Source organism: Oryza brachyantha, chromosome 3 (genome assembly GCF_000231095.2).
Source record: "Oryza brachyantha chromosome 3, ObraRS2, whole genome shotgun sequence".
In the NCBI taxonomy this organism is placed as follows: Eukaryota; Viridiplantae; Streptophyta; class Magnoliopsida; order Poales; family Poaceae; genus Oryza; species Oryza brachyantha.
The window spans coordinates 25,339,578-25,361,219 of NC_023165.2; the positions used below are offsets into that span (position 1 = coordinate 25,339,578).

The 21,642-nt window shown below is 43.0% G+C and overlaps 4 protein-coding genes across 5 annotated transcripts; 1 reads left to right on the forward strand and 3 right to left on the reverse strand.

Annotated features, from left to right (window-relative positions):
* Positions 1-7,734, forward strand: LOC102714169 (SRSF protein kinase 2-like). The gene is made up of 6 exons (XM_015835411.2): positions 1-426; positions 726-1,643; positions 3,533-3,583; positions 3,673-4,118; positions 6,807-7,050; positions 7,280-7,734. Exons 1-6 carry the CDS (start codon positions 169-171, stop codon positions 7,457-7,459), a joined length of 2,097 nt encoding a protein of 698 aa, XP_015690897.1. The 5' UTR covers positions 1-168; the 3' UTR covers positions 7,460-7,734.
* Positions 5,425-6,345, reverse strand: LOC121053970 (probable NAD(P)H dehydrogenase (quinone) FQR1-like 1). The gene is made up of 2 exons (XM_040522698.1): positions 5,811-6,345; positions 5,425-5,718 (listed from the first exon to the last, which is right to left on the reverse strand). Exons 1-2 carry the CDS (start codon positions 6,332-6,334, stop codon positions 5,484-5,486), a joined length of 759 nt encoding a protein of 252 aa, XP_040378632.1. The 5' UTR covers positions 6,335-6,345; the 3' UTR covers positions 5,425-5,483.
* Positions 7,735-7,996: 262 nt separating the features above from the next.
* LOC102718162 (protein NAR1) lies at positions 7,997-12,302 on the reverse strand. 2 transcript variants are annotated; one of them, XM_006650523.3, is made up of 11 exons: positions 12,065-12,302; positions 10,952-11,034; positions 10,716-10,869; positions 10,387-10,573; positions 10,169-10,295; positions 9,917-10,067; positions 9,792-9,841; positions 9,346-9,517; positions 9,114-9,240; positions 8,948-9,039; positions 7,997-8,548 (listed from the first exon to the last, which is right to left on the reverse strand). In XM_006650523.3, the coding sequence occupies exons 1-11, from the start codon at positions 12,197-12,199 to the stop codon at positions 8,396-8,398; spliced, it is 1,431 nt and encodes a 476-aa protein (XP_006650586.1). In that variant the 5' UTR covers positions 12,200-12,302; the 3' UTR covers positions 7,997-8,395. The 2 variants fall into 2 exon arrangements, with proteins under 2 accessions (XP_006650586.1, XP_006650587.1); XM_006650524.3 differs by lacking the exon at positions 12,065-12,302 and having other exon boundaries at positions 10,716-10,852; positions 10,952-11,012.
* Positions 12,303-13,839: 1,537 nt separating this feature from the next.
* On the reverse strand, positions 13,840-20,732 carry LOC102714446 (DExH-box ATP-dependent RNA helicase DExH3). The gene is made up of 19 exons (XM_015835227.2): positions 20,293-20,732; positions 20,040-20,194; positions 19,852-19,939; positions 19,517-19,750; positions 19,151-19,246; positions 18,864-19,052; positions 18,579-18,738; positions 18,349-18,479; positions 18,090-18,260; positions 17,739-18,011; positions 17,350-17,544; positions 16,687-16,890; positions 16,515-16,584; positions 16,277-16,425; positions 15,812-16,120; positions 15,665-15,724; positions 15,308-15,460; positions 15,104-15,214; positions 13,840-14,676 (listed from the first exon to the last, which is right to left on the reverse strand). Exons 1-19 carry the CDS (start codon positions 20,509-20,511, stop codon positions 14,188-14,190), a joined length of 3,456 nt encoding a protein of 1,151 aa, XP_015690713.1. The 5' UTR covers positions 20,512-20,732; the 3' UTR covers positions 13,840-14,187.
* Positions 20,733-21,642: the final 910 nt, after the last annotated feature.

Below are 21,642 nucleotides of genomic sequence, written 5' to 3' on the forward strand. Positions count from 1 at the left end.
TAATTCCCAAATAAATAAAACGGCCCATCGAGCCGCGGTGAGCAGCGAGGGCGAGAGACGGCGAGCGCCACCACCGCCGCCACCACCACCACCACCAAAAAAGCAGCGCGGCGCGCCCCCAAAACCCTAATCCGCGCGCCCAGATCTAGGGCTCCCCTCCCCCGCGCGATGGCGGAGGCGAAGGCGACGAGGCGGCGGGCGGAGGAGGCGGCGGCCGAGGAGGAGGCGATGGAGGCCGGGGCGGAGACGGAGGGGGACAGCAGCGACTACACGTCGGAGGACGAGGGCACGGAGGACTACCGCCGGGGAGGATACCACGCCGTCCGCGTCGGGGACTCCTTCAAGCAGGGCGCCTACGTCGTGCAGTCCAAGCTCGGATGGGGGCACTTCTCCACGGTCTGGCTCGCCTGGGATACCAACCACTCCGTACGTTCGAATCCCTTGTCCCGAAATAATTTTTTTCCTCGTCGAACGGTGTTGCCCCTTTCCTTCGAAGATTCGTGATAATTTGTGAGGAATTCGACCCCGGATGCGTCCTATTCACTAGTGTATTGCAGCAGTTTCCCTGTACCCGCAACCTGTTCGCTCTATTGCATTGTTGGATATCATAATGGCTAAATTTATTGTTTATGAGTATTGTTATATTTGTTAATCCCATCATCATACACGGAATTTCTGTTCTTGTATTCCTTATGTGTTGCTGAATTTGTTGGTTATGTCTGTAGAGGTATGTGGCGCTGAAGGTGCAGAAGAGTGCGCAGCACTACACAGAGGCGGCCATGGATGAGATCAAGATCTTGAAGCAGATTGCCGATGGTGATCCTGATGACTCCCGGTGTGTCGTTAAGCTTCTTGACCATTTCAAGCACTCGGGCCCTAATGGGAACCATGTGTGCATGGTATTTGAGTTTCTTGGCGATAACTTGCTGACCCTAATAAAGTACACGGACTACCATGGAATTCCACTTCCAATGGTTAAGGAGATATGCCGACATGTGCTCATTGGCCTTGACTACCTCCACCGCACGCTTTCAATTATTCACACTGACCTTAAGCCTGAGAATATATTGCTTGTATCCACTATTGATCCCTCAAAAGACCCCCGGAAATCAGGTGTGCCGCTGGTGGCACCTTCTGCTAAAACTGATGATCCACCTCCAAAGGCACCTGCATCATCAGTGAATGGTGGCCTCACCCGGAACCAAAAGAAGAAGATTCGGAGGAAAGCCAAGCGTGCAGCCGCTGCAACTTCAGAAGGAAGTGGGGCTGTTGCATCTGGGGACACCGATGGGTCAGATGATAGGGGAAATTCGAGTACGGCAAATGAGGGTAGTCCTAATCAGGATGGAGAGAAGAAAGAAGAAGCGGAAAGAAGTAGACGGGGTAGCAAAGGGATCAGGAGAAAAATGGCAATGGAGGCTGACCTTAAGTGCAAACTGGTAGACTTTGGAAATGCATGTTGGACATACAAGCAGTTTACAAGTGATATCCAAACAAGACAATACAGATGCCCTGAGGTGATACTGGGATCCAAGTATTCTACATCTGCCGACTTGTGGTCCTTTGCATGCATATGCTTTGAGCTTGCCACAGGAGATGTGCTATTTGATCCACACAGTGGTGACAGTTATGACAGGGATGAGGTATATCTATTTATTCTTTACAAGACATTTTCCATGTCTATGCATAAATCAAACTATCAGATGGCAACATAACTTTAGCTGAAAAAGGGTGTCTATCACAATGAGTCAATAACATCTACTGGCTACAGCCCAAAACTCCATCTTGGCATGTACCGAGGGTTTGCTTTTGTGACAATACCTAAAAGAAAAGACTTTCTCTAAAATTTTGATATTCGTCGCCACCTAATTGTGCCATAATATTGTAACCAAAAGAAAATAAAATGAAAACTACAAAGGTTGTTCTGTAGAAATTGTTTCTTAGTTAAAGTTGAACATTTCAATGGAGTATCACCTGGTCAGTTTTTTGGGGTTTGGTAAGAACCCAACCAATTATTCTGGGGAAAAATAAACTATGATAATCAAAATATCAGAACCTGCAAATAAGAATATTTCATTTTGAAGGCATTCTTGTTTGGACTATGGTAAGGTCGATTAGCTGTAAGCTGGTAACCCCAGCCTTGAACAAATTTGCTTTCAGTAAAAGCCGGGCTCATATGAGTCTATTATCTAAAAAAAAAACTATGGTAAGGTCGATGTACATAAAAATGTGGGGTATTAGCCTGAACGTATTGCTTATTCATGTTTTATTTATGTTTTATACTAATTTGAACACCAGTATATATTCATTTCATACTTAGTTATGCAAGACCCCCAGTCAGACCAACCACCACCACACACAAGTGCACAACACGCCCTCTGTTCCTCATCTTTTCATGGAAGAAATACATAGCGCATAAGTTGACAGGACAAACCTTTGGCATGCCATGTTTATTCACCAAGTGTATTGGTTGTTTGACTTTGACGCTTTCCTTTTGACCATGACTAGCATGCACCTATGCATTACAAATTCCCTCTATTCAAGAATAAATGAATTGTGTCTGGTGTACATAATTACATAGTTTACTATTACCTTTTAAATGAATACCAATACCATACAATATAAGTTCAGTGTATCATCAAAGTACTTTTCATAACAAATCTCACCATTATTCTAACAAGTTACTTTGAAAGATTCTTTTATATATTACTAGTCAAATCAGAGAAATGCACTGCACACTTTTTAAATGGTATGTATATCTGCATTGTTTCTTTCTTTCTCTGTGTATGAAGAGAGAATGGAACCAAGTCATACCAATGTGATAAAAGGCACAGTTTCCATCAAAAAACGGTTGGCAAAAGATAAAACCTAATGTTAAGGACAGGGCTAAGCTAGTTCTTTTCGTGTATTTCATGGTTATATTTATTGAATGAATTTTGGATGTGATCGATAAGTACATTTCCAGTTTGTGGTATATGCTATTGGAGCGTATCCAACTACATGAATACATGATGTCAATTGCTTTTTTTTAAAATCAAGTTGCACTAGAACTGAAACCTTTTAGGCTGCGTTCGGCTGGTTGTTTGTTAACCGGCGCGAAAAACGCGGTAATAGATTAGTACATGATTAATTAATTACTAACTATAAAAATTAGAAAAATGGATTAATTTGAATTTTTAAAGCAACTTTCCTATAGAAAATTTTGGCAAAAAATACACCATCTAGTAGTTCGGGATGCGTGTGTGTGAAAAACGAGGGAATCTAGGTTATTAGTGGGAAGCAACGAACGGGGCCTTATTCAGTTTTCTAGTTGATTGACCTCTGCATATTTGTAGCAAATCAACTGTTGAATTTATTCAAACTCTTCGGATTTTCATTTTAGCAATATTACTTATTGAAAAGTTTCCAGAATTATCTTTTCATGAATCTTAAGCACATGCCATTGTTTGGAAATGCCATGTGAAATAAGATATGGACAAATGGCAAAACAATAGTGATATGAAATCTTATTCTGATCAATTCTTGCTGGAAGCAGGATCACCTTGCACTGATGATGGAGCTATTAGGAATGATGCCTCGAAAGGTAACAAATTCTCCATCTTCGTAAGCTTTTCGTGTAAATGTTGTAAATGTTATTAATTATAGATAAATAACAAAGACATCATATCCTAGATTGCCTTGGGTGGTCGATATTCACGTGAGTTCTTCAATCGTTATGGGGATTTGAGGCACATTCGGCGCTTGCGGTTCTGGCCTCTCAACAAGGTGCTGGTTGAGAAATACGAGTTCAGTGACAGAGATTCAAATGACATGGCAGAGTTTCTCGTTCCCATACTTGATTTTGTTCCTGAAAAGCGTCCTTCAGCTGCTCAACTGCTTCAGCATCCATGGCTTGATGCTGGGCCGCTTCGCCGGCAGCCTAAAAGGCTACCAGACCTGACACAGAATTCGGCAGAGGTAGATGGCGTTTCAGAGAAACAGAGGATTGAGAATGAAGAGAGAGATGCGATGGCTGTGGAGTTGGGGAACATTGCCATAGACGGTGCTTCATCCAAGACATCTGAAGACCCCCAAGCAAGTACTATGCAAAATAAAACAAATGTGACCTCTGCTAAGAAGTGAGATGCTATTAATTTTACAAGTTAAATTGTAAGACTGTTTTCGGATTAGATGTGTTTCGTGGGAAACGAGTGTTTCATTAGATATATTAGGGATAGCTCCTCTGGGGGAAAGAAAAGTAGGGCAGACATTTGTTGTATGGGGTTGGTTGGGCAATGTTAGATTTGTTGGGGCTGCAGAAATGCGGACACTCCTGACCTTTTTCCTGGACATATTCTTTGTACAACTAGAATCTGCAATTTTTTAAAACTCTTTAACGAGTGCACAATGGTGAAATGAGAATGGTGAGGTGAACGTGAGAGTTTTTTTTCCCCTTGCCATCTCGGTGAAGTTATCTTTACTATCAGTGTATTGTAACAGCACCTTCCTCTGCTTGTAACAATGAGGTGCCGGCCTGGGGCTGGTATTTTGGCACGCCTGAGGTATCTTTACTATCGTTTATGCAAGTTTACTGCTGTGTTTTTATACGCTGATTGTTCCTAGTTTTTTCCTTGCTTTTGTGCTCATGTTTCCTGAACTACTAAACCGTGTGTTATAAAAAAAATCATTATCTCCTTTTTCTAAAGCAGATTTTTACTGTTATACCATCATCAAATAGCTATCACAAAATCATATAATCTTTCACCCTTCATCAATTGAAGAACACAACCCAAATCTTTGTTGAGCTGTTACATCTTACATTCAGAATTGGAAATATTTCTTCTTTAGCAATGTTTATTTGGAGATCTTTGATACATGATCAGTATGTGATGTACTGATACGTTGCCACGGCCTAATTTTCAGTATCAGTCTCAAGACTCGTATGGGGAGTATGGGACTCAGCCAAGCTGTCTTTACTGGTGACTTGTATTGGGCAGATCTTAACTACATAAAGTTTGCATCCTCTGCGCTTTCACAGTTCCAATATGATATTTGGGTCTCACCATGCTAGACTGCTTAAACGCACAGGACAATGCAAAATTTTAACTTCATACGATGCCACTGAGTTCTGGCAGTTGTGGGCAGAGTAACCTCTGAAGATATCTGCTTGAATTGTCAGGGTAGGAATCTCACACAATGGCACTGAATTCTGGCAGTTTTGGCCATAATATCTGTGAGGATATCTGCTTGAATTAAGGCTAATTAATGGCAAGGATTCTTGGAGATTCTAGAGCGATTGCATATTTGCAAATAAAAAATAATTTATGAATATAATTTTTATACATGTATTCTTAGTAATTTAAAAGTCAAGACCGAAAAAATAAACTTTGGAAAAAAAACTCTAAAATTAACTTTAAATTTATAATAAAAATTTAAATTTTGGTTTATAAGTATAAACAGAAAAGAAAAGAAAATTGAGGGTGTCTATTTGTTGGAGGGTTGGATCACGAGGCGCCGTGCAACATTCTCTTGACAAGTGTGGCCATGTACTTGCCATGGTGCTCGGCGAGGGCCAGCTCGAGCTTGGAGGGCGGCCTGGAGCCGTCGCCGGAGAAGACCCCCGCGCCGTACGGCGACCCGCCGCGGAGCTCGTCCACCTCGAGCATCCCCTCCCCGAAGGTGTACCCGATTGGCACGAACAGCATGCCGTGGTGCGCCAGCTGCGTGATCGCCGTCCAGCTTCATCCGTGCATGCAGAGAGATTCACGGAGCAGAGTTAGGTGATCTGATGAGAAATATGCGATCTCGCGGCGGCGGCGACGGCTACTTACGCGGTGGTTTCTTGACCGCCGGACTGGGTGCCAGTGCTGACGAAGAAGCCGGCGGGCTTGCCGGCGAGGCGCTGGTGGCGGCAGAGCGGCGCGGTGGAGTCGAAGAAGGCCTGCATCTGCGCGGGCATGGCGCCGAACCTGGCGGGGAATCCGAAGAGGAAGCCGTCGGCGTCGGGGAGCCCGTCGGGGTCCACGACGGGGATGAAGTCCTCGCCGTCCTCCGGCTCCACCCTGGCCTCCATCTGCGCGAGGACGGCCGGCGGCAGCGTCTCCGGGACGCGGAAGAGGACCGCGCGCGCGCCGGGGACGGAGCCCACCCCGCGCTCCACGGCGCGCGCCAGGCGCCGGACGTGCCCGTACATGGAGTAGAACACGACGTAGATGCGCACCGGTCGCGGCGGCGCCGGGATCGAGGTCCGCTCGCGCCGGTGCGACACGGGTGGGGGATCCGCCTCCGCCGCCGCCGGCGCGGCGGCGGCGGCGCGGTGCCTCTTGCTCGGGATGCACCCGCCGCCCTTGCCCATCGCGCGCCGCGGCGGCGTTGGTTTGGTCGCGCGTCGCGCGCGGCGGACGGAAATGGGGCGGAGAAAATCACGGTGCATTCCGTGTGATCTGGGCCGAAATCACGGTGGATTTCAGCCCGGCCCAGAAACGAATCGCGTCGAGAAAAAGTCAACTGGAAGGCAGGATTCTTTCGTGCTCTTTTCCTCGCTGCTGCTCGACGCGGACGAGGCCAGCCAGTCGGCCACAACTCCTCCGCGACAATCGCGACGAAATCGGAAGGCGGCGGCGCGTCGGTGGATGGAGCGGAAGCTCGACGAGGCGGAGAAGGCAGGCGCCGGCGCCGGCGCCGGCGATGGCGACCCTCCTCCCCCGCCGGTAAACCCGCTCTCTTCTTGCAGTGAAGTGTTCTTTTTTTTTTTTTGCTTCTCCTGTGGAATTGGCGGCGGCGAGGAGTCGCTGAATGCGCGTGCAGTTCTTGGAGGTGACGTGCAGGAGCTCCGGCAAGGTCCGGCGGTTCGCGTTCGGGACGACGGCGAGGTACGCGCTGCACGCCGTCAACCGGAAGCTCGCTCCCGGTGACCCGGCGGCGCTGCACGTCGAGGCTGTGAAGGACGGCGAGGAGCCCGTCGGCTTCGGCCCCGCCGCGCCGCTCGCCGAGTTCGGCGACGGCTGGAAGCTGCAGACCATCACCGAGCAGGACGCGCCGGGGTACTACCAAACGCCGGCGTTCGACGCGGTATGTGCAAAACAAAAGTTCAGATATTTTTGTTCCGCTCCTTTTTCTTCCCAAGAATCAAGAACAGAAAAAGTTCAGATATTTTTGTTCCGCTCCTTTTTCTCCCAAAAAATCAAGAACAGAAAAGGTTCAGATATTTTTTTGTATCCGCTCCTTTTTCTTGCCAAGAATCAAGAACAGAATGAGCATAGATTCCCTTCCCTCTCTCTGAATTTTGGTGGATTTGTAGCAGAGACGAGATGAAACGAAGCAGCCGGCGAAGAATCCTCACAAGGAGACGATGGCCGCCTACATCACCAAGATCGTGCTCGCGTTCGTCTTCATCTTCTTGCTGGGCGGTCTGTTCACCTACCTGCTCGAGACGCTCCCGGACAAGTTCCAGCCTGCACCTGTACCTGAACCTTTGTAGAATCGTTACTAACTCGCTGATGAGAATGCAGCACAAATGTATCGTTTATTTTCAGTGATTTTTGCCTCCTTGACAAGGATAAAGTTTGCTGTTTTGAACCTCGTACGGCGGATAGATGCACAACTTCTCTTATGTTGTTTCCGTGCAACGTCAGTCTGGAGTACTACGTATTTTGTTTTCCCCTCGATGTGAAAAAAAATATTGCTTTCTCCAAGAATCTCCAGAGAGTTATACAGATTCCAAATGCAAAACCACGGGACAGAAAGGTGCAGATTCCAAACACGCAGCGAGTTGGTCTTCTCCTGAATTTTTAATCATCTTTGCAAAGTTCACTTTGATGTCTTCACCATCAAATATTCAATATTCAAATGTCAACGTGCACGCCAAGCTGTGTATCCAAGTGTGATGTGTCTGCTGCTCAAGGTCAATGCAGAGCCACAACATCCAAACGTCTGTTTCATGCACGTCATATACAGGCCAAGGGTTTATAATTCTACAAACGTGATCACACAATATAATAAAGGGAGATAAAAAAAATTAACTGTTGTACATAAAAAAAAATTGAAGTAATCACTATATAGATGTCAACAGAACAATCGGACAAACGGGCCGTCACGAAATATTGGACAACTGTAATCGAATTATCAGTTGAGCAGAAAAACACCTATTTGGTTCATTTCATTTTTACATGTTACAATTTCAACTGTGTTTTCCAGTGAGGTAGTAGTATACGACATTACCAAGAAAGAAGGTAATATAAGCCTATAGTCTAACAAAACTCATTTGCTCGCAAGCAAAACCTTTGAGGCTTTCGTGGTGTGTATTTTCTGTGTTCAATGTTTGCTTATGTGGGCAGGGCACCACTATGTCTTGTGCAAGTGCCTGCTGACTCTCTAAGACCATAGGATTTCCAAATGCAATAAAAGACTTGTGCTATCACCAATTCTGCAATTGCGAGGCAATGCTTTTCACCACGGGGTGGTATTTCGTGTGTAGATACCTCTTCGCGTTTTCTGAACCAGGTTGCCCAAGCCACTCATCGTATAACCTTTTCACAATAGGGTTCTCGAAAGGGTTGGATATCGATACCTGTGCATACGACCATAAGCTTTACAGTTAGTGGAAATACATATCAGACATAAAGCAAAAATCATCCACAATATTCTTGCACGGTGGTAAAAAGATCCTAGAAGCATAACAGCTAGCATTGTCTATGCACATGTGATGATCCAAAAATCTGGACTGCATACTAGTAATCATACTATTATACTCAATTTACACATTAGAGCTGCATGATAAGTCGCAATCAATGGCCTTTGATTTCAGAACATTTGTTTCTTTTTGGCTAGCGATGCATCAAATCAGAAGTTTCAGAACTATTTATATGTACATGGAAGAATCTGACCATCGCAGGAACAGAACATAGCATAGAAAAGGCAAGGGCCAAACAAACATCACGAAATTTAATGACAGATTTGACCAACTTACATCTTGCAGGTAAACACCCTCCAGTAGTTGGATGAGATCCTTGGCAGATTGACCTTTGACAGGTTTTATTTGACCTCCACCATTCAGACAACCTGCAAGGCGAGAATCAGGATCATAGAGTCTTTTACTGAAAGCAGCAAGCAGCAGCATATCAAAAGTGGGATACCTGAAGGACAAGCCATAACTTCAATAAAGTGATATTCACATTTTCCCATCTTTATCTTCCTAACAATGTTCTGCAGGTTTCTGAATCCATAACAAAGTGCAAACTTAAGAACAGGTTTGCCCTTGACCTGGTAGCATGAACAGCACATGTTATACAAAATCATCTGAAGCCCAATGGAATCATGCAAAAGAGAGAATTAAAAGCAGATGAATATGAGATGCAATGAATTTACCTCTAGTGAAACTTCACGAAAATCTGAATTTCGTAAGACTCTGAAATCAAGTGGACCTTCTATTTCTCTGTTAAAGAGCGCATGTGCTGCATATCGAAAGACTGTTTCTGCATAACCCCCTGAACCACCAGAAACCCCGTAAAGATGACCATCATCATCAACATTGCTTAATCTGCATTAACAATGAATACAACTATATGTGAGTTTCAGGACAATTTCATCATAATACATAAAGTGCCTACGATATATCATGCGATATCCAAAACAACCTGTAATTATTCTATTGATGTCTTATTGAAGGAGTGATTAAATTCAAGATTTTCAAACAAAAAACTGTAAATCAGAAATATCGGTTGAGAAGATTATGACTGATGTTAGGTCCATCTTGAATTCTATTAGGATTTCACCTAAAGGGCACAATGGCAAAAGGCACACGAGAAGCTTACAATCTGTCCAGGGGAGATTCCTCTAGGGTCTTGAAATCAAAAGATTTGGCCTGCACAACCATGAAATGGTATTAAACTTCTCATGGTTATTAAATAAAGCAAGGACAGGGGAAACAATAAATTACCTGAATCAAATCTAACACCTCCCCAGTTGTCAATACTGAGTCTACCTCTGTGACGTCTTTCTCTTCAACTGAGAAAACAAAATCATCCCGTACGGCTTCCAGCTTTTTATCATAACAGGGCATCACAGTAACATGATAAACATCCTGTGGCCTACACAACAAATTAATGCACGACTATAACTCAAAGTATCTATAAATCAGTAGCATATGAAGATAACACCTTCATATTAAGAGTTATGGCAAGTTACTCACTTTAGACCAAGTTTTCCAACCATATGATGTTTGATAGCAGCACCAATGGCTTGTTGAGGGCTCTTCACAGATGAGATGTAAGGCAAGATATATGAACCTAGAGTTTTTTCAGCATAGCATATCCAACCTACAAGTGGAAGAAATTTGGATATATTTGATGATACATAAATTACATAGCAAAGTGAGTCAGATATCACATTCCCTGCAAACAATTTTACCTGGGCATGCAGATGAAAGCATGGGAAGATTTCTTCCAGATTCACTGCCACTAGATAACTGATTTTGTTGATAACGAGTAACAAATTCACTGCATGCCTCAACAAGGGACAGATCCCGGCTGGAACTTGTGTCATAAACTGCCTTCACACCCATCGACTTGAAAAGCATGGTCAGTTTTCTGAAAACCTGTCATGGTCAAAATTAAAATGCACTCTTTTATGCATCCTGAGCTGTGGTGTTTTCAGACAAGCATTTGGAATAACGCTATTCATGTATTCAAAGGGGCAGATTTGAAAGGCAGGCAGAAAAGTGAAAAATATTTAATCACCTGTGATTGAGAAAGACCAAAGAATGCAGCTAGCGATGCCCTTGACTGTGGAGAGACAGATACTATAACGGATTTACCAGAGTTGATGCGGTTAATGAAGTCACCCAAGCTTTGCTTCTCAAGCATAACTGTCTCTGCTGATGTTATGCAACCACTATGGAATCAAAATGAGACAGTCAACATTATTTGGATTTTGACAAGTTGCTGATTGAAACGAACAGCAAAAATTATTAAACCTGCAAGCCAAGCAGTCCTTCAGCGAAATTTTGACTGCTTCCTCTGGAGGTTTCGTGCTCACTGCAATTTCCTTTTGTTTGATCTGTAAAACATATGTGTCAAGAATATGGGGAAGGTGTGTAGATGGGAAGTGGATGAGTTCCAGGGATACTAATTTGAAGCTACTTTAACAGTATAAACATGTGCAATGGATATTGGTAATGAGCAGGAGCTCATAAAGTGATTCCATTTATGAAATTCTAGCTTGTACAGACAGTTTTTTCACATAGATATTAACTGTGGAGAAAGTGCCCTAGTGTAGTTTATTCCACAACAAGCACAGAATTGGGCATCAGATTGAAATCGCTATTTCTTTTCTCGAGTACTAATGTATGACCATATTTTGCTTTCCTGTCTGCAAACAATATCTGATACTGGATTCTGGATTGGTTCTGTATGAGATTCTCTATGAATAAAATAGGGTGGCGCTGATTTAGAATTTTCATGAACACTGCCGGACAGGCTATCACTCACTACAGGCAGTAAGTTGCTTCCTCTACAGTAAAATGACGAACTGGAACAGGAAAGAAAACGGTGGACAAAGAGCACCTAATGCCATAAATTGCACCATATAAAGTATGAACAATTCAGAGTGTGTACTAATGTTTGTTCATATTTTAATGTTCCGGTACGACCATTTCCTCCCCCTCATCGTTCACAAACAACAAATCAACATAGCGGGAAATCAATTCCGCCCCCCTTTCTTCTCTACACGATCCATCCATGCCTACAGATTAGACACCAGTCATCTGTATCCAATATCGATACAGAATCATGTCACACGGTGAGAGCACTAGTACGCTGCTGCGAATATCGCACGCATCACCCATCCCAGAGCAGAAGATGAACTACTGCAAGGACTCACGAACAGCACAGTTTGGGACGGGTGGGTGGGCAATTTGACTCAGGAACCGGGCCAGCAATCAGCAGCCACGCGGCTGGCAGCAGCCAAGGGAAAGCAGCCGCGCGGCCGCGGAAAGCTGAATCCCTAAGACCAAGAGAGTCCCTGGCCAAGGCTAGAGCAGAAGGGGAACAAAAAAACTTGCTCCGGCGAGGGTAAGAAGCCGTCTCACCGGAAGGCGGGAGCGGGCGGAGGAGGGGCCCTTGTTGAGGGAGATGATGCAGTCCTGCGAGGGCGCGATGAAGTCGTTGAGATCCGACGCCTGCAGCGCCGGCGAGAACCTGTTCGACGACGACGACGACGCCATGGCCGCCGCTCTCCCGCTCCGTTCCGTAGCTTTCTCTCTCCTCGCTCGTCGGCCTCCGGAACGGAACGAGAGAGGAATCAATTTTTTCTCCTGCTTTGATGGAGAGAGAAGAGAGGGAGGAAGAAATCGCTGGGCCTTGGCCCTGGAGCCCACAGCTCAGTCAGCTCTGCTCCCTTGATTTTTCTACCAGTTTCTTCTTTTTATAATACGGAGTATTATATTAAAAAAGGTTTTCTATCAGATTTAAGAACATTTTAAATTAATTAATACCAAATATTGCTTCTTTCTTTTGTGTTACACGATATTTTGGTTTTCTATATACTCATATCAACGTGTGTGTATATATATACACACATCTCGTAAATTGAAATGCCAACAATACTACAGGGTTGATTGTTTATGTATATTTGTAAATGGAAAATAATTTGTTAATAAGATTTTTATATAGTTTTATATAAATATTCTTAACGATCTAACAAACCAAGCCTAAAGGAATAAACTTAAGTTAAATGTTGAAAATTTAACAATTTGATTTATAGTAAAAAAGAAGTGAACAGATGAGATATTTTTTGGAAAAATTATAAGGATGTCATTATACTTTTCGAAATCGTAGATATGTCACCCTTACGCAACTCATATAAGCCTCACGTATCATTGAAACACCGGTAACGTATCTCTAACTTTTACGGATAAACTGAGCGTGGGAGGAGGAGATGGATTGAGACTCGTCTTCCTCCTTCGTAAACAAGTGCGTGAGATGCGATGCGGATGCAAAAGGGGAGAAAAGGAGAAGAGCACCAGCACCAGCTGCAGCAGCAGCAGCGGTGGTTTGGTTTGTTGGCTGGCCAGTTGCGTTATGATATTTACCCTCGCCTCCTGATTACTGGGAGACGCGACAGCGACGTGAGGAGAGGAGAGGCTCCACTCAAGCTGAATTAAATTAAGCGGTGAAGGGGCCAATTAGAGTTTGGTTTTCTCTTTCGCGCTGGCGGGACGCCACGGGTGACGCGCCTTGATCGTGAAGGGTCAGCGTCCTCCTCACGGAGGGTTTAGCCCCTCGTTCAAACAAAAAATTTCGTGATCGTGGTGGAATTTTGTGTGATATAAACTGTGTTTCTATTTGGTCTTTTCTTCGAACGAATTGGTACATAATCGTGCCAATTTTATTGAATATATAATAGAACAAAAATATTATAGGACTATTTGTATTTAGCCATGAAAGAGTATAATCAGGAAAAGAAAAATAAAACCCACCACAGCACATCGGCTGTATTTTTGTTTTGCCCTTTAAAGTGAAGGATTGTAGTTTTTCGTATTCTATGAAATTCCTGATGAATATCTCAATACACAGGTATATATTTTAGTAAGTGTTTCAACCTCTTGGAAAATTTCTCTCTATTCTATATTCCTCATCTGACTCCTAAGTTTACTGCAGCCTATTCAAACGATCATCCATGTATTTATTTTTCGTATTTTGCAATATTCTACTGTGTACTTAGATTCTTTCAAAGTTCTGTGTTCTTTCCAAAAAAAATTGCAATCATGTGTTTTGGAGGAGCTTAGCCAAGATCGTGTTTTAAAGGAGCCTTAGACAAGATTGTGCAGGCCATTTCAGTTTTGGCACGAACGGATACACGGTCATTACGAGTGAATGCTGAATAAGTACAATTAAAATCCTGTAGCTTTCATTCATCCTCAATTCTCGATCATACATCATGCCGTTGTATGCATAATCCTCTATACATATTACATAAACGATATAATACTGCCTTATTATACTGATGCTACAGAAAAAAAAAAGGGAGCGGTTATAATAAACAACACCAATTTTGGCATCCAAACGCGGGGCACGGAGCAAAATCCCAAAAGCGGCGATGAATCTGGTGAAACCAACCAACATAGGCCAACAAAAAATGGCAACATAACTATAAACTATCATGTGCTTAACTGCTTATGATCCTAGTTACTAGATGTCCTTAAGAAGAAAATCACCTCCTTGAATTGTTTTTCGACCGGCGCCTGGGTCTATTAAGCAGCTTCAACATATTATCAGTTAGGTCAAGAGGGGAATCGTCACCATCATCCTGAAGCTTTGTACCGGAGGTCTGTGTGAGCCACCCCAGCGCTTCAATGGCAGCGTCCCTCTCCGCTAGTTGCTTGTTCCTCTTGGGTTTCCCGGCAAACTGCATCCCTTTGAACTCCACTATGGCCCTGAAATCGTTGGTCTTGAGGTGCTTGGTCTTGTACTTTGGAGGGGTGTGGCCGGCCCTCATCAGCAAGGTCTGGAGCAAGCTCTTCGGGTTCATTCCATCCTTCTCAATGTTGCTTTTGGTGTCGCCGTTGCTGCTGAGCCTTGCTCTGCTTGTCTCGCGGCCAAACACGAATCTTCCTTCGCATAGGTCGCCTGCAGCAAGCTCTTGCGCGGCATATAAGATGTACTTTCCTTCCTTGTGGATGTCAAAGCTAGGGTCTTCAAGCTGGGGTTCAGAATGAAAATATTCTAGGATTATTATAAACATGATCGGTATACTGGTAGAAGTTTGACTGAAATTAAGCACAAAATATTGCACAATTCGTTACAGCAGTTTTCCTAATTGACAGTATATCACGAACCCATACTTCGATATGAAATACTATCATTTCAAGTAAAGCAATAGAAAGCAAAACGGTGTCGCACTGTCCATTGCATGTCAACTCTCCCTTTTTTCTAGCTTCCACAGAAGGTGGACAGAGTTAAGAGAGATATTTTTTTTGGTGTATTGTAGTAGCATACGCAGTGCAGTTATACCCACAACTCATAACTCATAACAGCATTAGCAAAGCTTGTCGTACACTTAATTACACACTGACTTAGCAACAGAAATATATAGTGGAACAGAATCAAAAGAATATTGCATGGCTTACCTTCTTCTGCACAAGTTTATCAAGCTCTTCTTTAAGTTGCAAGTAGCATTCAGACAGTCTAGGATCCATAAATAAATCAATGTAACCATCGAGCATCTTCAGGTGCCCAGCCTATGATGCACGGTTAGAAGGTATAAATAGGTCAGGGCAATAAAAATACAAAATTGGCATAAAACACTTAAACAAGATTTAATATTTATATACCATGCTTCCTTTAGTAACAGCACCACCAAATAAGATCAGGATGGAATCAGATACTCCGGTTGAGTCGCGGATGAAGACAGCATTTACCTTCACCTTCTCACCAAAGACCAACCATGGATAAGGGATGGTCTGGTACTTAGCATTCACTGAATTCTGGAATAGCATAAAATACTAATACATCAGCACTGTTTTGGTATCTGTATCTGTAAGGCACTATACATGGCACCCTAGACGTGCTGTCTCCCATGAAAGGTATAGCATAGTAAGATAACCACAAGGTCCACAAGGTCTTGAGTGATGAGCTCTTAAACAGGGTATTGCACAAGAAAACTTCAAGAAGTTCCAGTACGAACTTACAGCATAAAGAAGAACTTGGCCATCATCCATTGTCTTGAATGACATAGAGTTTTCTCTATGCTGAAAGGAAAGCTCAAATATTAACTGAACAGCAAGCTTGGGTTTTCAAATAGAATGGAACTTTACAAAGCAATTTGACAGATTTACCACAACCGATGATATGCCCGGAAAAAGTCCAGAACATATGATACCACGGACCAATGATTGATTATGGCTCAAACTATTATTTGTACTTGCATCAGAGTCTATCAAACCAGCATCCTTTAAGATATAGCTGAATTGCTTCCGAAGAGAGTGAATGGCTTGAAGTGTTTGAGCAGAGAGGAAATTTCTCCAGCAGTATTCATAAGCAGAACCTTCTCTCTCTGCATCCTTCCATCCTTCGTAAGCACGGACTAGGGCCATATGATCACTATAATCTTTCGCTGAGAATCTTGATTTTGCGGTTCCTGCCAACTAAAAAAAAGAGGAGAAAAAATCAAACAAATCCTTCTTGTTATACTGAAGACATAAAGCCTGACACCCAATTTCCTTCTTTTCTAAATTTTCTTTGAAAGCAAGAATAGTATCTCCCAATTAATACAAGTAGTTAGTGGAAAAATCAAGGCATACATCTCTCTTGTCCTGTGGCAACAGGAAAGGATCGCGGGCACTCAATCCAGCAACCACTGTGAGTACAGGATCGATGCAGCGGAAAACCGCACCCATTATAAGCATCTTCCCTAACTTTGGATCAACAGGAAGCATGGAAAGGTATCTTCCTACAAAGTTGGATTATAGAATATTAAATAGGTTTCAGTAATAATATGTTTTCAGTGCTAGCAAAAAAACGAAGTCTAGGTAGATATACCTAGATCAGTTAGGTTCTCATTTTCATCTAATGCTCCAATCATCTTCAGGAATGCCACTGCATTTTGGACCTGCATATTTATCAATTGATCAGCCACATAAAAGTGGAAATTATTGAAAACAAGAACCCTTTGGTCTTTGCAGTCAATAGTCACTTAACAAATAATACATACAGCTAGTGGTGCTGGGGGCTGTAAGGCAGCTGATAGAAACTCCCCAATGCTGCCAACTTGCAAACTTTTTATCTGCAAACATAGTGAATTCAAAGGAGTTCTAAGGAGCTCAGGAAGCTGGTAATCTGCAAATGCATCATACACACATCTAGGGTACAGGTGATAGCATTCTCCAGGTTGCACACGACCAGCTCTGCCTCTCCTCTGCATGAAGATAATGAGGAAGTTATCAGACATCTGGCAAAGAAGGATGGTAGATGGGCACAAAAGTACATTGTGATTATGTCTGAATTAAGAAGTTATGTTCAAGCCTGATTTGTTACAAATTTTCCTGCTTTTTAATGTTGGGTAAATTTCTGCTGCCTAAAAAAGGAAAAGGAAAGGGCAGATTGACTAGCCAAGCTCATAAGCGAAAGAGACACATGGATGTGCTTGTTCAGAAATAGCCCACCGCAAATCTAAGGCATGCAAAGTACTAATATAATACTATAGAACTCAAAAAAGATAAATGTTTTCAGTTACATTATATATACTGTACAGAAGGGAGAGCGTTCAAGACAACAAATGATAATGAAACTGTGAAAGTAGGTACAAGCGCATGCCATTTTATGCTGCTGGTGAAAGATGAAAGCATCAAAGCAAAATGGAAGTTAAACATTTTACCTGACGAGCAGAAGCCTTTGAAATCCAGGAGGGAAGCAAGCAGGGAGTGTTATTTAGTGCATCGTATGTCGTTTCCTTTGCTTTTCCACAATCCACGACAAAAACTATATCATTTATTGTAATACTTGCTTCTGCCATGTTAGTGGCAAGCACTACCTTCCGAACATTAGGAGGTGGCTTCTCAAAGATTAACCTCTGTGAATATCATAACACGTTCATAGAGGTCAATAGCGTGAATTATACAATCTATATAATATGCTAATAGAAATGAGTATCAATAGATTAACAGTCGAGGTGCATATGTTATATATAATATATATTTAATCCAGTAGTGTAACTCATATCACGCAAGCAATCACAGTAAGTAGGGGCAAATTAGAAGCAACTACCTGCTCAGCAGTAGCCATGGAACCATGGCATGCAAGCAGTAGAACTCTGTTAGGGTCACCCAGCAATGGGTGTGCTTTTAGTTGATCCTTCAAGCAACTGATATCATCCCATCCGGTCATGAAAACTAAAACTGCACCCGGCCGTTCTTTACGACATATGTGACAAAGAACAGCTTCTATAAGGTTAAATCCTATGCAATCAGGATTCCAATTTGACAGAGAATCACGTGTCCTTGAACCGTAGGTCTCAAAGCTAGAAGTTTTAAGGGCATCCTGCATAGTACAATAATAATATCAGAAGAATGTTGGGAAAGTGGTGCACTCATTGACCTATATATATTGAAGACGTACCTCAACAAGCATTGTAATCTGATTTTTCCTTTTTCTAGGTAGTAGTTGCCTCTGAGTTTTCCAGACTTTATCCTGTCCATAATCATCAAGTTGATTATTTGAGGTCAACTTATAGCCAGTCCTCTCTAATATATCTTCCAGAAAATGCGCCCTCACTGGATATGTGAATCCCTGAGAACAACAGCATTAATGAGAAGAACAAGATAGATGTAAGATATATGGTATACATGTTTTTGTATATGATCAGATATTAACTCACAGGAATGTGAATAGTTGGCGCTCCTCCAAAATAACTTGAGAACAGTTCAGCGTTTAGAGTAGCACTCATCAATATCAACCTCAAATCACGGCGTCGTGATAATAGGTCTTTTAGTACAATCAATAAGAAATCTGAGAAACAAACGAAGTAATGCAACTTAACTCTTTATTAGGAGTTTAGCAAAGACAATGTCAGAAGTCAAAGGAAATAATGCAATCTTGAAAGCTAACCTTCATTCATGCCTCTTTCATGTATTTCATCAACAAATACATGAGTCACTCCATTCAAGTTTCTGTCACTGAGCAATCGTCTTAGTAAAATACCACTGGTGCAGAAAAGCAAATGTGTGTCTTTTCCTTTGATTCCCTCCAATCGAACTTTATAGCCAACCTATTAAAAAAACTAGAGTTGTATACAAAAAAGTACAATAGAAGAATCTAGTAAAGACCTTTGTCCTTAATCGTATTAGAGATGGTCATGGTACCAGATGAGAGGAATAGAAAGATCTATCTTACCGATTCACCAAGATTCTCTCCTCTCTCAGTGGATACTCTCTCTGCAACTGCCATTGCAGAAATTCTCCGAGGTTGTGTGCAGATTATATTACAAAAGGCCCCGCGGCCAGATTCTATCTCTGACTCTAATACAAATTGAGGCAACTGGGTTGTTTTGCCACACCCTGTCTCTCCCGATATCACAATAACCTAGAATCACATAAGATGTTCAGAAAAATTGAATGAGAAAAAGGACTTGCCAAACATGAATGCCCGATTGCGTTGTGTGCATCGTACAGTAGATATACCTGATTGCGTGCAATGGCTGCTAGAAGCATTTCCTTTTCCTTGTATGCAGGAAGTGATCTCCGGAATTCTAGCATCTTAACACCTTCAGGTGATTCCTGTTGGTACAGACAGATAGATGATCAACCGTGGCAGTGGAATTGTTGAAAATACCCAGATATATAATGGCATGATTTTATACTAAATGCTGTAGATGGCATGTCTAGTCTATCTGTATCTAGGCATTCATAAATTATCCAGATAGAGCTCCCAAATTTCTGTATCCATTGTCTAGGTCCAGAACTATAAATTATCTAACATATGTAAATCATCCAAATATGTATCCAGATTGAATTCAAAGATATGCAGTCATATCAAGAGTGTCATGCCTGCCAGCTTCTCTGGAAATTGCGCATCCGTATGCTCTTCCTCTGAAGGATCTTCTCCATGACCGATCGGTCGAGAAGAGAGTCCTGCTGCTCATCCAGGTTCACAGTCTCATCTTTCTCAGCCATCTCAGAACCATTTCCCATTCTGCCTTTATCCATTGGCAAGAGTGCACGATCAAGGTGCTCCTGCACAAGTCCTTCGACCCTCCTCTGTAAGCCTAATGGAATCACCACCTGCGTATTCCATGCATAGCAAAGGCACTCGCCGTAGTTAAATACCATCAATTTGCACAAGGAAAGGTATTTGGTCTTGCCGTTGGAATGCATGAGTTCACCTCTCTTTGTGGCCGCTTATCGTCCAGGTCTGGCCTGTAATTCGGCAGCGGGACCTTGCTTGCAACAATGACCCTCCCATACATCTCACTGCCGTTTCACAGAGACAGCACCACACCACGAAGTTTCAATGTTTTGACATTTGCATGGTAAATTACGAAACTGATTCAGATAAATTACGGTGAAAAACCTGTAGAGTCCCATCCTCTTGGCGAGATTGGCGATCTGGTCGTAGTCCCGGCGGTCCCTCCGGTCCCTGGAGATAATCTCCTGCTCCTCCGCGTTGCGCTGCAGCATGCTCAGCTTCCACCTCCACTCGTCGATGTTCGTCACCGACGACGACGGCTGCGGTCACCGCTCGACGTGAGGCAGAGCGAGACAACAAGAGAAGAACAAAAGGACAAAAACTAGCTCTGTGTCTGCAGTCTGCACGGAAGTGTTACCCGGTGATCCTCGTACTCGTGGTCGTACTCGTCGTCGGAGAACTGCTCCACGGCGTGGCCCCCGCCGGAGCTGCAGAAGGACCGACGGGAGACGGCATCGAGGCGGCGCTGGAAGAGTACTAGAGCCGCGAGGGGCACCGGCGGCCGCGGCGCCCGGCTGGGCGAGCTGGAGAGTGGGATGAGGAGGACGCCCAACCCGCGGCGCAAGCCGCCGCGCATGCTACTGGCCGTCGATAGTTAGGCCGAGCTCTACTCCGGCGGCGGCGGCGGCGCGGGCAGATGGCGGGAGCCAGGAGGGAGCAGAGGAGGCGACGCCGGCGTCGGGGGAGGTGGGGAGAGCCCAGCGGGCGGCGGCGGCGGCGGCGGCGGGGCTCCTCCTGCTCCAGTTAGATTTGGGCTGAAATGGCTTTGTTCGAAGTGGGCTTCTTCTTGCCGATCCACGTGGCAGCCTTCTCGGCCTTTTGAGCCTCGTGCTTGATGGGCCGATTCCCAAGAGGCCTAGAAGTTCTTAACTACATTTGTTGCTCTTTTCTATTGTTTTTTTTTTTGGCCACATATAGCAATCTTTTCACGCTAGGGTTTTTTTTTTTCAATTTCTGAGAATTGGAATACTTCATGCGAAATTTCTACGTTTTAAATACGGTTTAACATAATAACACCTGGTATTATTGATAAGTGCATGTTTTCATGCTAGATACATCACGTACGTATGTCCATGTTAGGTCATGTCAGAGTATAGTTGAAGGCTCCCGTCCTTTTGCTTTTTTGGGAAGAAAAAGGTGAGACAATTTATTTGTAGATACAAAATATTTTTATGAGTAAAATTTTTATACAAGTGTTCATCGCTATAAAAAATAATTATGGTAAAATAACTACGATGGAAAAACAAAATCAAAAACAACTGCTTATAAACAGTTCAACAAGGTGAAATCATTCCAGCCTAAAACATTTTGACCATCTATCTGTTTCATTGTTAGAAAATCTCACAAAAATGTCTTTAAAAATCATTTTAGCTTGTTTTTAGGTTAATTAGATCCATGTAATTATAAATTTGCTAGTTTTAAAATATGTCATTACTATTCGACTAATTATAAAGATGACATTATAATTTCAAAATTATTTGAAATATGCCACTCCATACATTTCAGTGTATTTTTTACAAAAAATGGACCATATTGTCCCTATGTTGATCACTCCACCCTCGTAGTGCAAAGGGCAATTTAGTTAAAAATGATATATCTGAAATAGTTCTAAAATTATAATGACATTACACTTAGTTGAATAGTAATGTCATATTTGAAAACTGACAAATTTATAATGGCATAAATCTACTTAACCATATTTTTAAAG